General features: G+C 38.7%; 2 protein-coding genes across 4 annotated transcripts; one reads left to right on the forward strand and one right to left on the reverse strand.

The window, feature by feature from the left end:
* Positions 1 to 383: 383 nt before the first annotated feature.
* Positions 384 to 8,156, reverse strand: LOC113683540 (transcription initiation factor IIA subunit 1). 3 transcript variants are annotated; one of them, XM_027200789.2, is made up of 9 exons: positions 7,877 to 8,156; positions 7,698 to 7,799; positions 5,914 to 6,049; positions 5,121 to 5,236; positions 4,617 to 4,689; positions 3,952 to 4,166; positions 2,807 to 2,947; positions 1,615 to 1,710; positions 384 to 1,207 (listed from the first exon to the last, which is right to left on the reverse strand). In XM_027200789.2, exons 1-9 carry the CDS (start codon positions 7,895 to 7,897, stop codon positions 1,100 to 1,102), a joined length of 1,008 nt encoding a protein of 335 aa, XP_027056590.2. In that variant the 5' UTR covers positions 7,898 to 8,156; the 3' UTR covers positions 384 to 1,099. The 3 variants fall into 3 exon arrangements, with proteins under 3 accessions (XP_027056590.2, XP_089061863.1, XP_027056591.2); XM_089205737.1 differs by having other exon boundaries at positions 4,629 to 4,689; positions 7,877 to 8,153; XM_027200790.2 differs by having other exon boundaries at positions 5,121 to 5,218; positions 7,877 to 8,151.
* Positions 8,157 to 10,093: 1,937 nt separating this feature from the next.
* LOC113683424 (protein decapentaplegic) lies at positions 10,094 to 13,441 on the forward strand. Its single transcript, XM_027200666.2, has 2 exons — positions 10,094 to 10,417; positions 11,823 to 13,441. The coding sequence occupies exons 1-2, from the start codon at positions 10,180 to 10,182 to the stop codon at positions 12,605 to 12,607; spliced, it is 1,023 nt and encodes a 340-aa protein (XP_027056467.2). The 5' UTR covers positions 10,094 to 10,179; the 3' UTR covers positions 12,608 to 13,441.
* Positions 13,442 to 13,792: the final 351 nt, after the last annotated feature.

Consider the following 13,792-nt stretch of genomic DNA (forward strand, 5'->3'; position numbering starts at 1 on the left):
AGGATTCCAAAATTCTCTTGGGGGGGGGGGGGGGGAAGAAGAGGAGGTTTCCCCCAGACTTCCCTTGAACTGGCCTCTCCGGTCGCTAAAATCGGCCTGACGGCAGAAAAGGGCTAATTCCTCCATCTTCACAAACAAGTTCGATATTCGCACTTACGCAACCAGGCTGGATCTCTCTTAGCCGATTCTGCCAATCTGCTCGAGGGATTTCACACATTTTAATTGAGTCATAGAAAGCCCTCCCTCTTGAATCCTGAGAGAGGAGGAGCACCACGTGTGAACTAATCATTAGCACGTCAGAGACAAGTCGCTAGCTCCGGAGGATGCAGCGTATTAACTGAAATTAATTCTCCAAGTTACCTTCCCCGAATGAAACGATGGCCTCTATTGTTCATCATTTATTTTTGTTTAACTACACATATCTATAGACATATCTTTTTTATAACGATGACTTTAAATCATGGTTAGGGACATTTTAAAACTAGTCTCTAGTATCCTAAATTCCTCCATCCTCCTTCAGAGGCTCTCTCTCTTCCCGTGACCTCTCACTCGCTCAAGCCCAAGTTTGTCAAAGTCGTCATCCACAGTCCAAGTAAATCGTCTCCATCCTTAACTTTCTCGTTTCTTTTTGGATTATTTTCTTTTCCATGCAGGTGTTTTTCTTTCTCACCGAATCAATATTTGATAGTTTCTTTCACAATGGCGGTGATTTTTCTCGCTGTCTCAAAGATATCGATATGATGACGTTACAATTTTTACAAATAACGATTCTCCTCTTAAGAATAAGCTTTTACTTTTGTTTGCTGCGAAAATCCAAACAGCATGGAGATCTTAAGCAGCAGGCGTCCTTTAACAATTGAGTAGTGTAGACTAAGTGTACAAGAACATGAACAAAACACAAATTCATAATGTTTGCATAATTTCCACTCACACACGTTCAGACGACAATGTAAACGAGCCATCAATTCAGATGTCAAATGGAACAGAAATGATTGAACGAGTTTTCATGTTATTGGAATCTCTTAAAAATTTTTCTCTTCTATTTTTACACTTTTGATCCTTTTTAACAATTAATGATAACTAACGCCCATCATATAGGCTACCATTCTGCTTCGCCATTTGCCTTTTGGAACACGTAGTCCTTTCCTTTCAGATTCATAATTCCGTCTTTCAGGTGGAACTTCCACTTGTTTCGCGAGCGCGCAATCTAAAAGTAAGGAATCATAAAGTCAAGCAAAGAAATGATCATTGCAGCTGGACTGCAGTTTCAGCAATTATAGGAAAGTAACCTGGAAAAATTCGGCCTCGACGAGATTCGAACCTGTCCCTCTCTGATACTAGTTGGGTGGTTACTACCAACTGAGCTACGAAGCCTGCGTTGAGAGCGAGGGAAATTTTTGGAGGGTTTCTCTTTCCCGTGAAGGAATCGGATCAGAACTAAAGAGTGATGTTTACAAGAATACAGCCTGTTAAGCGGACGCTGTCCTAGAAAAGACGGAGTCTAGACTTAACCGCATATCCCAGAGAGAAAGCTCGTGGTATCTCAGACAGGGGACACTCACGAGATAAAATTTTCAGTATTGCAGACTAGACTGTTCGTGAACACGCACTTGCCTTGTCAAACTGACACACGACAACGTTATCTGTGTCAAACAAGTCCGTAGGATCATCATCAGACACGTCATCATCTGAATTAAGAGGATCCTCGTCCTAAAATTTAAAGATTTCACATTAAGAATATAAATTATTTCCGCAAAATACTAACAGAAGTAATCTTTAAGTATTTTGCTTGACTTTCAAAATTACTCCAGTGAAAAGAGAGAAACAGAATTACGTGATAAATACAACGGCAGATTCCAACGCGAGAACATTTATTAGTGCGTTTATCATACCCTTCCATACTAACTTCTCCTAGGCCCAGGCCTTTGGAAGAAGTGCTTCCGCGCGAGCGTTTTCTCGCCTGCGAGAAAGTAAGACGCCTTGAGCAAAGCGAGTCAGCCAGAGGTCTGCAGGGGGGTCTAGCACTAATATTGAAGCAAAACCCTCAGCAAACCTCTCCCTGACTTGTCTCGAATTTTCCCGCGGGCGGGGAACCGCGCGTCCTGCAGTGCCATTAATATGGACCCCCTCACAGGCTAATACCAAACGAGCGCCTGTGTGTACATGTTTTCTAGTCGCTGAACTGATCCAGTTCGTAGTTTTAGGTGAAGAGAGATTGTTAGGGTTACAGGTTGCTGTCTTGCATTAAAGCCTAACAGAGAGACTCTGAGTATAACTTGAAGCAGATGCTAGTAGAATCACCCACGATACCACTACATCAGTCTCCAGTGTGTATGATATAGAACATGTTAGGTAATAGAAACTCTGTCAAATTAACAAGTTTACCGCACACCAAAAACACTTTGAATGGTCATAAAAACGTTACAAGACCAACTAACACTTCACGCCTCAACATCAGTATCCACAGTCTCCACTGTGTTCTCCACACTGTACTAAAACATGTAGGATCATTTATTAAAACAATCAAGAACTTCATTTGTTCTTATGACCTTGTTGTTGGATTCAATGGAGGTAGAGTGAGGAGAAATTGGATGCTAGCCACTCTTAGGGACTAACGGTTTAAATAAATGTCGGTCAACCCTGTTTCCGTAGCACTAATACACTTACATGTCCGTTTAAACCTCTCACTTGCCTAGCAGGTGCACCTAGCGCACATACACAGACACTAACTAGCCCCACACAATTGGATTACAACCGACTGCACTGGAAATTTATACATGTATAATCCCTAATAAATTGTACAAACTTCTAATTCAGCTCCTTCTTCTCCTCCATCTTGAGATTTGTCTTTTTTGTCTTCGTCGTCGTCATCATCATCGTCGTCGTCATCATCATCACTGTCACTATCATTAGCCCCATCAACTTGAATGACTGGTACCCCTGAAGGCTGAAAAGCAGATATCAAATATATTTTTCAAATAAATTCATTGTAGAAAAGAAAAGGATTAAAAAAAAGAGATGAAATAATTTTGTTTGGTTTAAATAGAACAAGAGAGATGGTAATTTTTGAGCTCGGTAGAGATACAGGGAAAGATTTTTATCGTCTTGTCACGAGCGTGGTACAAAGAAAAAATTCCGAGTCCTCACAAGGAATCGAACCTCAAACCTTCGGATTCCACGCTCCGATGCTCTACCACTAAGCCACAAAGACTCTGGGAACTCAGAGGTTTTTATTGCTCTACGCTTGTGACAAGATGATAAGTATCTTCCTCTATTTTTTTTAAGTGTTTGTTAATTTTTTGTATAAAACTACAAATGGTAGAGTAATCCATAAGTTTCGTCTATAGGTATACGTGTGTTTGTGCACAGTGAGGTTAAGGGGAAATCTAACCCTTTTAGTCCCAGAGGAAAATTTTTCTTTCAAGTATCAATACATTTTCAGCAGAAATAAGTTGAGAAGAGACAAAAATATCAACTTAAGGATATTGTTTGATTTAGCAATTCTCAAAGCAAAAATCAAAAGAAATATATGACAGAAAGTGCAGAGAATTTAAAATTTTGATCTTATGGGTGAGAGGGTTCATAGGGTTTGTTGTATAGGGACATACAAGTTAAAATGCTTCATTTATAGTATTGGAAGGTAGGTGCCACTAAGGTAGTGACAGAGAAGAGCAGCAATCTTCCTGGCAACAAGGAGGTCACCTTCACAATGGACCCACTGCCAACCTCAGTACAAATACAAAAAAAAGTTGAAGGAGGGGGTGGAGGGAAGTAAAGCAGTAAAGAAAAATGAGCAAATGTACATGCACAAGGCAATGCCCTTGCAATCCTCCCTTGGACTCCTAGTCCTGAAACTAGACTACACAACCACCCCCACCCCCCTCCAAGGAGTCACCCTAACAAGGTAGTGCCTCTTAAAGGTTTTACTAATAACAGTAGCTCTCTACTAACATGTTTATTTCCTGTCGGTAACTGAGCCATTTGGATAACCTGCTGTGGGACTCTGGCTGCAGATGTCTGAGCGCCATGGACAATTGCAGTTTGGGGTTGTGCATGAATGACTTGTTGAGTTCCAGTAATTGTGCGAGGTTGTGTAGCATTTATAACTTGCTGTTGAAGGTTTCCAACTTGTGGTGTTGAGTGTATTGTCCTTACGGTGGGATATACTGTTTGAAGTACAAATAAAATAAAGAATAAAAAAATGTGGTCTACAACTAAACACATTTTAAAAGTTTTGTACTATTTCAAAATTATAAAATAATATTCAGTGACTATCAATGACCCTACAGGTTGTAAGATGCAGATGTTATGCCCAAAGTCAGATGAAAATGATTAAGTAATGACGACAATTTTCCTAAAGTTTTTCTAAAAAATATCATATTTCTTTCATTTTCAAAGAGTTCAAATAACCCAAGCACAAATTCCATGAACCTCTGAGCAGGACAATGTTATTGTACAATTCCACGCCTTTCATAATTTTCCATGACCCCATGCTACACTGTGTACATTGCACAGAATGTATTGTACATGTACATCTGTTGTTTCATTACCATTAGCAAAATCAATACTAATAGTAATATTAATAATAATAATAATAATGTGTCCAACAAGCTCACCATATGTACTAGCTTGCTGAATTTGGGACAGGTTTTCAGGAATGGCCATTGTTGCTGCTGAAGCTGCAGCTGTCTAAAGTAAACAATGATATTAACCTGACTTATAACCAAGGCATGTATAACAGAAATCACCTAAATACCTGTACATTTTTGTAAGAGGCAAAAACACAAAAAATATGGAGAGGTGCTCTCTTTCATTTATCACAATGGAAACTACCCTCTTTTGCAACAGGAATAGATGAAGAGGAGGGGAAAGGTGTTTTTCCTCTTATCACCAGTATAAGACAAAAAAAAATTCTGAGTCCCCATGAGCATCACCACTCTGATGAAGCAGAGGATCGGTGAAAACTTAGAAAAAATTGATGACAACTCGCATTTATTGATCACATCTGCAGAAGTGTAATAGCTTTGTTCTTTGAAAAAAAAAAAAATATATATATATATATAATGATCATATATACTTAAAAAATCCATTGCACATTCAACAAACACTGCTTCTCATACCATTTGACTAAGTGCATGAGCATGAGTTGATGGGTACAATATAGCTGTGTGTCCACTGGCTGCTTGCTGGGGAGTTGCAGCTTCAGGTACAGTTACAGCTGCAGGAGCAATATTTACTATAAAAATCAAAAGTTATAAACAACAATTAATGAGGTCTGTTTATTTAAATTGTAGTTATTCAACAAAATGAGAAAAACCTTGAATCCACATGCACAAGACACCCACATTTGTCTTGTCTCCACCACAAATAGGCATAAGAAAAAGAAAAAAGATTTACTGTGAGCTCAGGAATGACAAGACAAAAGATGTTATCCCTATAATTCCCATGAATAACCAAGGTGGATTTCTCCTACCAACATCAAAACAATATTTTGCAGACAAGAGATGATAATGAAGAAAAAGGTCAATTAAGGGGATTATTGTTTGATCCAATACCAAATTCTCCAAACAAACTTCATAAGGTTTGTGTAGCAGACAGTAGGGAGAATTACTAACAAGATGTTTGGAGTGAAAGGGTTAATCATATGGTCATGAGAATGGACAAAGAAAACACAAGGAATTGAACTCCACGGCTTCTGATTCAGCTTTGCCATGCTCTACCACTGCCTTAAAGAGAACTCTTCTGCAAACTACATGTAACCCATTGCTATGTTCATAATAGATATGCATCCTGAAATAAGCTTCACATACATGAGACATTTCAAATGATCCTTTTTCAAAGAGGTAGAAGGTAAGGTCACATGCACTCTAAAAATTTTCCTTCCCCTGATAGTCAGACCTATAATGATCATACCTTCTCTAGGTTCCTGAACTTGCCGGGTAATAGGTGGACCATGAGGGTAAGTGTACTGGTGTGGTCTGGTCACCTGGTGACCCTCTGCTGGCATCCAATCTACAGCTCTCGACTGAAGGAGCTTACTTTCCCAAATCTAAAGAAATGAAAGTTAGTCATTAACTCATTGTTGAAAATGCAGTATTTGAAAAGGGATCCTATCTCTCTCTTTTCAATAAAATTACAGTGAGGTCCCAACAAATTTTATTAGTATAGAGCAAGATTTGATGTAAAATATCTGAATATTGACCTTTCTATTTGCTTTGAAGGTGTTTATCTTCTTCAGTTCATAATTGAAATAATGGATTTTGTTATTCATTTGAATAATCTACAAGTACTCTTCTACTAATAGGACAAATTGATTTACATCAGTATATAAAAGAGTGCTGTTTGACTCAAAGTGTGAAATCATACAAATCAGTGATCTTGGATCATTTATTATGCAAGCCAGTTAGCTTGGCATTCAAGCCATCCAAGTTTAGCAAATAATTGGTGAAAATGCAGATCTCATATCTAAATCAAACTTAAGTGTTAATTTTTTTCAAGATTCTGACTTCATTCATAACCCTAATCCAGCCCAAATTTCCTAGACATTGACAAGATTCTGACTTCATTTATTATCCCCCTTTCAAGCCCAAATTCCCTAGACATTGACAAAAATGGTAAATTTATCAAAATTAAAGGTTCCTCTCTTGGACAAGTGAATTTTTTAAATATGGAAAAAATTTCCATTTGTTCCAAGACAGATCTTGGCAATCAGTTTGTTTACATTTCTTGTGGAGTCATCTCACATTTGACATCTGGCAAAAGTGTAACACCAGTTCTAAAAAATCAAAATCTCACATTTTTTTTGGCTAAGGGTTATAAGAAAATTCAGTTTAGAAGGAAGTCTATTTAGTGATCAGGCATGACCAAATACTGTCAAATGCAAAAAAAAAAAAAAAAAAAAAAACATGCATCAAGGGAAGGATTTGGGGATGTGTTCTCCCTCAAATTGGTTAAATTTCAATAACCTGAAATGCCATTTCAGCATTTTCCTGGGGTTTTCTCTCATTAAAATTACAGAATATCCAGAGTGTCTGAGAACCAATTTTAACTCGGGAAAGTACAGATGAAATACTGTGTCACCCCTTCCCCGATTAACTAACCACTCTGACCCAGTGCCTTATGACACATTTTGCTCAGTCTGTGTACTTGAGCACTACAGTCCCTTCTTTGCAAGTACTCGACAATTCTTGCTCTACACGAATAACAATGGCGTCCAAAATAACGGTACAAATACTGTGACAAACAATCGGATTGGTAAAGGATGGGGATTATAAATTTTCGTGAAGCTTGATTAAAAATGAAGGCTTCTTTCTGCACGAGCGCATTCGTCAATTCACACTTTGGGAGTTAAATTGATCATATGGTGAGAGAAAGCTGGAAAAAGCCCAGCTGAGTCTGTGAATGAATCACCGAGCAAATAAAAGAACACAAAAATCACAATTTCTTGGAAATTTTCCCTTTAACTCTTTGAAACATTTTTAATGTTTCACAGAATGTGGAACAGGAGCAAAATTTAGATGAATCTTTCCTTCGTCAATATTTATGCGCGTCACAGGTTTTCGCACATTCGTGGACGACTCTCGTGAAGAAAGAATCATGGCGCTGTCTACTGAGTCGTTGTTTAACATCAACAGGAAGACGATAATTTGAAGATTTGTCTTTTCTTGTTTACTCTGCCTCATTAACCGCTCTCTTACCTGTTTTAATTCTTGAAGGACTTGTTCATCGACCCCTTCGTTCAAGAAACTGTCTCGCACATTCTTGATCACTTCTTCGATCACGCCACTATATATTTTGGGCTGTTAGAAAAAAGGTCTTTAATGGAATGGTCAAATTTCTATCACAATAACGCACTAAATTCGTTCCCTAAACTTACTACAACATTTGAAGTCGCCATTCCGAGCGCTTGTTGACGAAAGTCCAGTCTCTCCTTAACGCTGGGCTTTCAGGAAAGCCACCTTCTTCTTCGCGGCGAGGGATTTATATACTAACAACAATGCTGCCAATAGGGGGGTTCCTTTTATTGCCCTCGACTGAATCCCTCTAGGAGAACGCAGAAAGCATGCAAGGATCCATGGGATCGAGAAGTGTTCTTTTTTCGGTTATCTTTTGGCCGCAGCTTCATCCAACCCCTTCCTATTTTATAAAGATACACAGAGAAGCCAGAGAGGCTTTCAAATTATTTTGAAAAAACAAAAACAATTAACCTGGGGGTCTGAAAACACGGAAGGAATTAAATGATTGTCTTTTTTTTTAATTATCATTTTTATATCAAATTAATTGTTTGTTTAATAGTCGTCTAGTCGTGGACTTTATCATTTCATTTTCGTCGCTACATTGAAAGTGATTTCACGTAATTCACGTGAAATGCGAATTCTTGTTTCACCCGCAGAGGAGGACTGGTTTGACTCGCCAAAAAAAAATTAATCACAAATTTAAAACAATTCGTCACTGCGTTGGGTCTCTGCTCCAGTCCGAGGAATTCTTTAAAAAAAAAAAAAAAGGTTGATCGTCTTGAAAGAACTCAGCACACATCGTCCTTCAGATCATATAAAGCAGAGACCTTAAAAATATTCAGCCTTTTTTTTTAAATTTTTTTTTTATTTTTATTGTGGTACGTTTTCCTAGAGTAGGTTTTCATTTTTCTCTCCTGGTAAGATAAGATAAGAATTCTGAATGGATCTTCTCATCAAGCTCCCACGGGGATTCTCGAAAACCCCTTCGTTGGTAGCGTTTATTGAAAAAATTACCAATTTTCAATTGAAGGTGTTCAAGAGAGGTTCCTTTCCCTTTTAAATTGGTATAGAATCGGCTGAGGAGCTGAACTCTGATGTGGAGTATAATACTCCGAGGAGGTTTTGAACACCTCTTTCTAAGAACATCGTCGTTCAAGTCGTCGTAAGTCTTTCAGGAAAACGCTGAACTAACGAATCTACGTTGGTCTGAAAGATAAAAAAGAGTTTTGACGGTCGTGCTGTTTGGTATGTGGGTCGAATTACGGTAAAATAAAAATAATTCAAGATCTAACCCTAGACTGTGTAGATTGATCTCTCACGCAAACATTTGATAAGCTAATTAAACTGAGCCATCTTTTCAAAGTGAAATTCTGTGACGGATGACAAAATTAAATATCAAAATTGCACCCTAAACAAGTTTTTCATCCTGTTCTTGATATGAAGTTGAAAGCATTCGATCTGTGTACCATACACGGGTCTGTACAAGTTTTTTTACCGCAGTTTGTTGGCTCTCTTAGGTCAATAACCTTTAATTACTTGCGATAACGATTTGACAGTACAACGGAAACAATGCTAGCTTTCCGAAAAAGGTTTGATGAATTTTAAGTGTTCCAAACTCCGAGGGGGAATGTGTCAGGAGAACACTTAAAAGAAGATAAAAGAATTACTGTTTCGTGTAAATACCGACGTTGCAATCTTAGATGATGAGGGAAGGGGGGATTTTAAAGTGTATTTAACCCCCCTCCTCACTCTTTTTCAGAAAATAATCCGGAATTTCTCTTAATGACGACCAAGGTTGAGGATAAACCCACCCCCCCCCTTCCCCCCCACCCTTCCTCTTGACAAAGCTAACTTCACAACACCACTTCTACCTTAAACAGAAACCTATCTGCGCCACTGTATTACTTCATTGTCCGCCGTGGACGAAATTTAAGTGTTATAATCTGTCGAATCTTAATACAACAATGTAAGAATGATTTGTGCGATCCAGCCTTCGATAGAGTTCCAATGATAAATGATTACGAACAATTTAACCTGGTATGCGGTTGTGCATTTTCGCTGCTAACGCACACCGATATCATTTCCAAACCCACAGAAAGTGCCATTGTTGCTCCGATAATTCTCAAACTTCTTCAAATTCAACCAAATTGATTCACTGAGCCAAGAAGCTCCTCATAAAAGGCATCTTTTTCTCTCTAAACCTTAGGCCTGCATTTTATCACGGGATACTTTCCTAGTGATGCTATCTAATAAGATAGATAGTTTATCGTGAACACATTTCCGTTAGTCCCCCACAAAACTTGACCAAGACAAAACAAAAAACAATCGGTTACACTCAAAGGAAAGGATGCTTTTTTTAGCTGACGAGATAGTCAATGAACATCTATATAAATCACGATTCTTATCTGGCTACATTGAGAAGACAAATTCGCTGGATACTATCATGTCGCCCCAAATTCTTTTAATACTCTTCGCAGTGTTCGCTTCTTGTCTTCAAAGAAGTACTGCAATGAATTCTGACGAATCGTTCAAGTCATTGTTCGGAATGCAAAGTCGGGACAGGCCACCGAGCAATGACTCAGTCACAACGTCAGCAGAAAATTCAGCAGATTATATGTTACGTCTCCTTAAGATGTTTGGTCCCATCCAAGGAAACACTATGCTTGGTTTCACAGATATTGGTGAGTTGATTTGTAACCGGTGCGAAATTTTTTTGATTCCAAATGTTAAAACGTGTTGTAGTCTGGTCTCTTTTCACCTGCCAATTCTCTGAGCGGGGTAGTGGGGTAAAATGCTTGCCCAGATAACGGCTACCTTAATGTTTCCACAGGCTGTCTTCCAGCCTCATCCGTTTTACTATCATTGCGGAACACAACTCAAGCTAATTTCAAAAGTGCATTTTCCCTTATAATCTTTAAGATCGTCCGATGTACTTTTTCCTTTCAATTTCGTATGACAAACCTTTTTCTCGCTTGTTAATTTTTTGGGTTTGTGTGTAGATACTGTATCTGTTTTCTTTACTAACCTTTTTTTCGCGTGATTTTGTACCTAAACTCTATGCAATCGAACCATCTGGGTCTCTGATAATTTTTCTTTAACTTTTATTCAATACCACATAAATAAGTTTATCTGGGTGTGACAGCATCACTTCTTCGCAATGTCGTGTTTGGATCTTCGGTTGATGCTAAAATTAGCCCGTAGATGTCCTTTGTGGCTAAGAGATGAACTAACTTGTGAACTCATGAAGTTTGCAAAGTCCTTTGCGAAACACTTTCGACTTCTTCGTGAAAATTTTCCCAATCTTGCTTGGAAAGGGGAAAAAAGGGTTTACAACCGATCATTGCTGAGGAAGAAACTGTCTTAAAAGTTAGTTGTTCCCACCAGTTCTCGAACTCGCGAGTCACGGTTAGCTGAGGGACGCAAGGTAGTCAGTGCCTGCTGAATTTGACATTAAGACTTGCAATTAAATTCTGGAGGCTAAGCAATGCACTTTTTTCGCACAAAAGAGGTTGGAGCAGAGTAGGTAATTCGATCGTCTGACAAACCAAAGCTTAAAACCAAGAGAACGTACCACAAATAAAAGGCAGAACAAGTATTGATTACTATCAATTTGATTTCCGTCGATTATGCCTGGTGGTATTGTTATGAAATAATAATCTACAAACGCATTAAAAACCATTTTGTTTCTCAAGTGGTTTCGTGTTAATTGAGGTATGATGCCCTGACGATATTGAACATGGCAGGAAATAAAATTATTAAAAATTGATTAAAATCTAGACGTCTTATCAACTGTTTTGTCCTAATTTAAGGAAAGCTAAACGCTAGCTTATTCTGCCTGTTATTCTTCTGACTATTCTGACATATCATTTGGCAGTGGCATGATAACAATCCCTCCGTAAATACCGCCTGGTTTGGGGGAGGGGAGGAGGGGATAGGTTATTATACGGTTAGACATCGCTTTGATATTATCTATTCATAATGAAATATTATATGCGAAAAGGAGTCCACATAAAAATCCACTAATCACGTCTACAACTGCTCTTAGAGGAAGTTGCATATGTCATTTTGTTTCTCTTATCTTCTCAGATGGCAAGAGCGACAGGCATCTGAAATTCAATATTTCATTTCAAAGAACGAAAGTGCTGACATTTGCTGAACTTCAGCTTTACAAACTTCCTCTCAAACTTCCCCACGAAAATTTCACCTCGACAGCATCAGTCTTCATCTTCGACATTCACAGTGGACAGAGGTTGTCATCTCAAACTGTCTCCATGGAGACAGTTGGTTGGATAAACTTTATATTACCATTGGACGTCATTAATGAATGGAATGAAAAGCCAGATCGAAACACTGGAATCAAAGTGAACATCAGCGACACAACGATGTCACCTTTAATCAGATTTGCGACAAAAGAAATAAAGTCTAGTTTGGAAATGCTTCTTCTCATTCATACCACGGATCTGTCGAAAAGTTTCCCGAAACTGGGCATCAATTTCACACCCATCGCTAACCCACCGAGGCGCATGCGCAGGTCATTACACCCCAATCATAAAGGACCTTGTGGACGTCACGAACTGAGCGTGCATTTTAAAGACCTAGGGTGGGATAAGTGGATTATTGCCCCCAGTAAGTACTCAGCGTATTACTGCGCAGGAAAATGCAAAAATGCTGACGTCAACATAGAGACAACAAATCACGCCCGGATACAGTTATTCTTAAATGAACATGACTCGAACCCGCCAGCTTCACCTTGCTGCGTCCCAGGCGAATTAGGATCCATTGACCTGTTGTTCAACGGCGAACCAGGGCAAAGCACTTACATTCTCAAGAAAATGGATGAATTTGTAGTGATGTCCTGTGCCTGTCTGTGACGACGCAAAACCAAACAGACAACGCAAAACCACAGCTCGCCCAAGACGATTCTCTCCTTCCGCCAGGGGAGAGAAGAGCCATAGAAGAACTTATTCTTATATTTCAGGCTGGCAAGATGTTTTACTGAGTTGACATCTTGTTACACAGGATTTTTTAGACTTGTAGATATCGGACAGTCAACCATCTACAAATATGACGGAGAAATTCAATTTGTTTTTAGCTGAAACTAAAAGTCGTGTAGATGACTTTCGTGACGATCTTATCAGTATAGCTTTTCAATGTCTTTCTAACAAAATTTAGCAACCGCCTGATCGACCGCAAATAAAGAAAAATATGTGAAAAAGTAATTAAATCAGCGTTTATGGCACCAACAAGGAACTATTTAGAAATAGCATTTTCACTCGTTGAAAACAAAAATCGAAGATGTCTCCAGGAAAGTGTGCAGTGAACTGGAACCCACGATCATTTGAAATGGAATCACTCTGAAACACAGACCGGCTAAGCGGTCCATAATGGTAATTGATGGAAGTGGAATGCTATTTGGTCTAAAATGATACGAGTGACTTCAAAATTGAACGGGCGCACAGCGCGAGTTTAATTTGAAATCACAAGTATGATTTCAGACCAACTGAAACCGCATAACACGAAGTTCAACTATCACTTTCTTACATCCATTTTTGAAATTGCAAATTTCAGGCGCTAAAATACAATTATTTCCTTGTCTGTACGAATAATTTTATGATCCAGTACTAAGCTGGTTTTCAAAAAGTTGCGAGTGTTATCTCTCATTTTCCTCTTGTTTGATTGGTTACTTTAAACAAGCCTTGAAAACTGATTAGTTGTTGTTTTAGGTTTTTCATTAGCTGGGAAAAAGGTGCGATTTGTAGCAAAAAAATGGTGCCATTCGTGTACGACTCGCATCGATGAAAGCCATTCAGATTGCAAGGATCAACAGTGATTTCAAGTAGATGTATAAGTCGACAACGTTCTTTAGTGGATAACTACGAAACCCAAACGCAGAGTGGAAAAGGTAGCCCAGTTCGGAAGGTGTTGAATGTTCTTAGCAGGCCGGAGAAACGCAGGGAGGGGAGTGTTAAGAACAGGTCCTGAGAGGGAAGAGTAAAACACCAAATGATCCAAGAATAAGAAAGTCAGGCTGGAAGAATGAGCACCTTAGCAATCAA

Source organism: Pocillopora damicornis, chromosome 4, assembly GCF_964200805.1.
Source record: "Pocillopora damicornis chromosome 4, jaPocDami1.2, whole genome shotgun sequence".
Taxonomy (NCBI): domain Eukaryota; kingdom Metazoa; phylum Cnidaria; class Anthozoa; order Scleractinia; family Pocilloporidae; genus Pocillopora; species Pocillopora damicornis.